At 64.0% G+C, this 2,769-nt stretch overlaps 1 protein-coding gene across 1 annotated transcript; it reads left to right on the forward strand.

Moving 5' to 3' along the window:
• Window positions 1–249: 249 nt before the first annotated feature.
• LBRM_01_0710 (conserved hypothetical protein) lies at window positions 250–2,469 on the forward strand (the record flags this gene model as incomplete). The annotated part of the gene is made up of 1 exon (XM_001561461.2): window positions 250–2,469. One exon carries the CDS (start codon window positions 250–252, stop codon window positions 2,467–2,469), a length of 2,220 nt encoding a protein of 739 aa, XP_001561511.1.
• Window positions 2,470–2,769: the final 300 nt, after the last annotated feature.

Genomic DNA, 2,769 nt, shown 5'->3' on the forward strand with positions numbered 1-2,769 from the left:
ACCCGCGGCAAGTGTATGAAAGGGGGGAGAAAAGGATGAAGAGGCGCCCCACCCCCACGCCTTCCCCCCTCAACGTGTGTGTGTGTGTGTGTCCCTCGGTTGTACACAACTGCACACCGGCCTCTTTTCCCCCTCCCCTCCCCTCTCTCTCCAGCCACCATCGACGACAAGCGCCACCACCACCACCCCCGCTCCACACACACACACACACACACACACACACGCACATAACGAGCGAGAATAGGGACGATGATATCCAAGGCCGCCTTCATGATGCAGGACCACGTGCGGCGCCACTACGTCATGATCACCGATGTGTGTAGCCCCAGCACATTCTTCGTCCGCGGCCGGCTCCCCTTCCCTCAAGGCCTCATGGCCATCGCGGTGCTCTTCAAGAACAAGCGGCCGGCCGACCTCTACGCACACCCATACTTCATCGAGAAGCAGAGCGACCCCTCCCAGCCGTCGCCACAGCTGCACCTGACGGAGGAGGCGCAGGGCATCATGAAGGTCATGAGCGGTCTCCGCTACATGCGAGACGACAATGCGAAGCTCGACAACACGATGGTGGTGGTGACCGACTACAAGGTGGTGGTGGAGGGACGCATGCCGAGCGTGCCGCAGGCAGTGTCGACGGTGCCGGGTGGACCGAAGATCTCTCCGGCGCAGGACGCAAGCGGCAGAGGCGCAGAAGGGCACAACCTCGCCACAGGTAAGGCCGCGGGAAGGTCGTCGGGCCTCACGTTGGAGCAGCGCGCCATGCTGCGGCGTACCGTCCACCATGTCACACAGATCCCTGGCGGTGGTGGCGATGCCGGCTTGGGTTTCGGTGGCATGCGCAGTCCCTTCGTGGCTGCCTCGAGGCCGGCAGCAGCGCCATCAGTGGCGTTGCCGTCAAGGCCACCAAAGGCGAGTGTGACAGGGGGAGCGCGCACCACCAGCGACAGTCACTCGTCCACGGCTAGCAGTGATGCGGCCTCCACCGCGATGCACAGCGTAGTGCCCGGCTACTCCACCTTTCCCACGCCGGAGGACTGTGCGACGGATGCGAGGATGTCGTATCGCTATCTCAAGGCCGCCATCTTCGGTCGGCGCGCTCTGGAAGAGGCGGAGGAGGCGAGCCCAACGCGTGATATTGACGTGCCGGCGTTGTTCGAGAAGCGCGTTGGCGGCTATACAGTCCTGTACAACCCTATCGAAGTCAACGAGCGGACATTCGTAGAGCTGCTGCTCAAGCTGCAGCAAGAGGAGCGCGTCGTGAAGGCGATCGTCGTGCCGACGCGACCGGCGTGGCGTCACCTGCAGGTGTGGGCAGACGTCTTCCCTGACGCGGAGCTGATCACCAGTGGCGAGGTACCGCTGCTACCGGCGGTAGCAACGTGGCCACCTCTTAGTAGAAGTGGCAGCAGTGGTGCCGCCACCTTGCCTGGTTCTCCCTCGACTGCAGCTGCGTCAGCAACGGAGTGGCGCGGCGGGTGCCAAGACATGGGCAACGGCATGACCGGACTATCGTTTCCTGAGGTGGACCTGGAGGCCGAGGCGGCGCTTGAGCGGCAGCGTGCGGACGAGGCAGCCGCGAAGGCGAGGGCCACAGCGGAGGCGGCGCAGCGCGAGCGGTCAAGCGCGCCGGATAAGAGTGACCGAGAGGTGGACGAGGACGACGACGACGAAATGGCTGGGGCAGGTGGCGCTGACACGGCATCCGAGCAAGCGCGACGGGCGATGTTGCGCCGGCAACGGCAAAAGATGAAGCTGCGGCAGGAGATGCGCGCCGAGGACGCGCGGGTGGAGGCAGCGGCATCAGCGGCCAAGTGGGCACCCGCAGGAGTGTTGGAGGGGGCCCAGGCGAGTGTCAGCACTATGCCCGCCACATCCCCAGATGCCATCAGCAACGACAGCGGCGACCCCGTTGACGTGCTGTGGAGCGACGTCTCCTTCTTCCTCACAGAAAAGCGCACGCAGGCTGTCGGACTGCGCGAGGGCGATGCATGGCGCCTGCGCATCCTCGCACCACGCGACACATCGAGGCCGGAGCCGCCGGTCGATATTCTGCGCCTCACCCCAACGATTGAGCTGCTACGCATCCCCGGCGACTCTGCAGTGGAGGAGTACGTGCTGTTTGACGCGAACAGCAACAGCCTCGCGTGCACGGACCTCTACCACGGCGAGTACGCCGACCTCGACCCAGCAAACTCGTGGATGTGCCGGGTGTGGTTCATGAAGCGTGGTGACTACAAGCACAAGGGCCTGGTGCCGCGCTACAAGTGGCTCCAGATACTGCAACAGGGATCGCTCTCCGTGATCCAGTCGGCCATTGACGAGCTGACGCGTCGGCGGCCCATCAAATGCGTGCTCAGCGCACACGGCACCCCGCCACTGAACGGCGACGACGCCGTCAACACGCTTCGACGTCAGTGGAGCTTACCACCGCTGCACCCCACGGAGAGGCCGCGGGATGGGCGCAAGTAGGGGGAAGGGAAGAGAACGGACGACCTGCGCCGCCGCTTTCCCTTCACCTCATCTCTGACAAAGACGTGGGTGCGCACAAGCGCGCGGATGCCCTTGGCTTTGCTCGCACAGCGTTTTGCTGCTCGACGAGGAGGAGGGAGGAGGAGGGACTCGTTTGGGTTGGGGGATCACGTTGATGTTGACATTGACCCATCTATGTCTTGGTGTGCGGCATGTCTCCCTCTCTCTCTCTCTCTCTCTGCGCCTCTTCTTCACATGACAGCGCCTTATGGAATTCGTGTCGGGTGGAGAGGGCGTCGG

Source organism: Leishmania braziliensis, chromosome 1 (genome assembly GCF_000002845.2).
Source record: "Leishmania braziliensis MHOM/BR/75/M2904 complete genome, chromosome 1".
In the NCBI taxonomy this organism is placed as follows: Eukaryota; Euglenozoa; class Kinetoplastea; order Trypanosomatida; family Trypanosomatidae; genus Leishmania; species Leishmania braziliensis.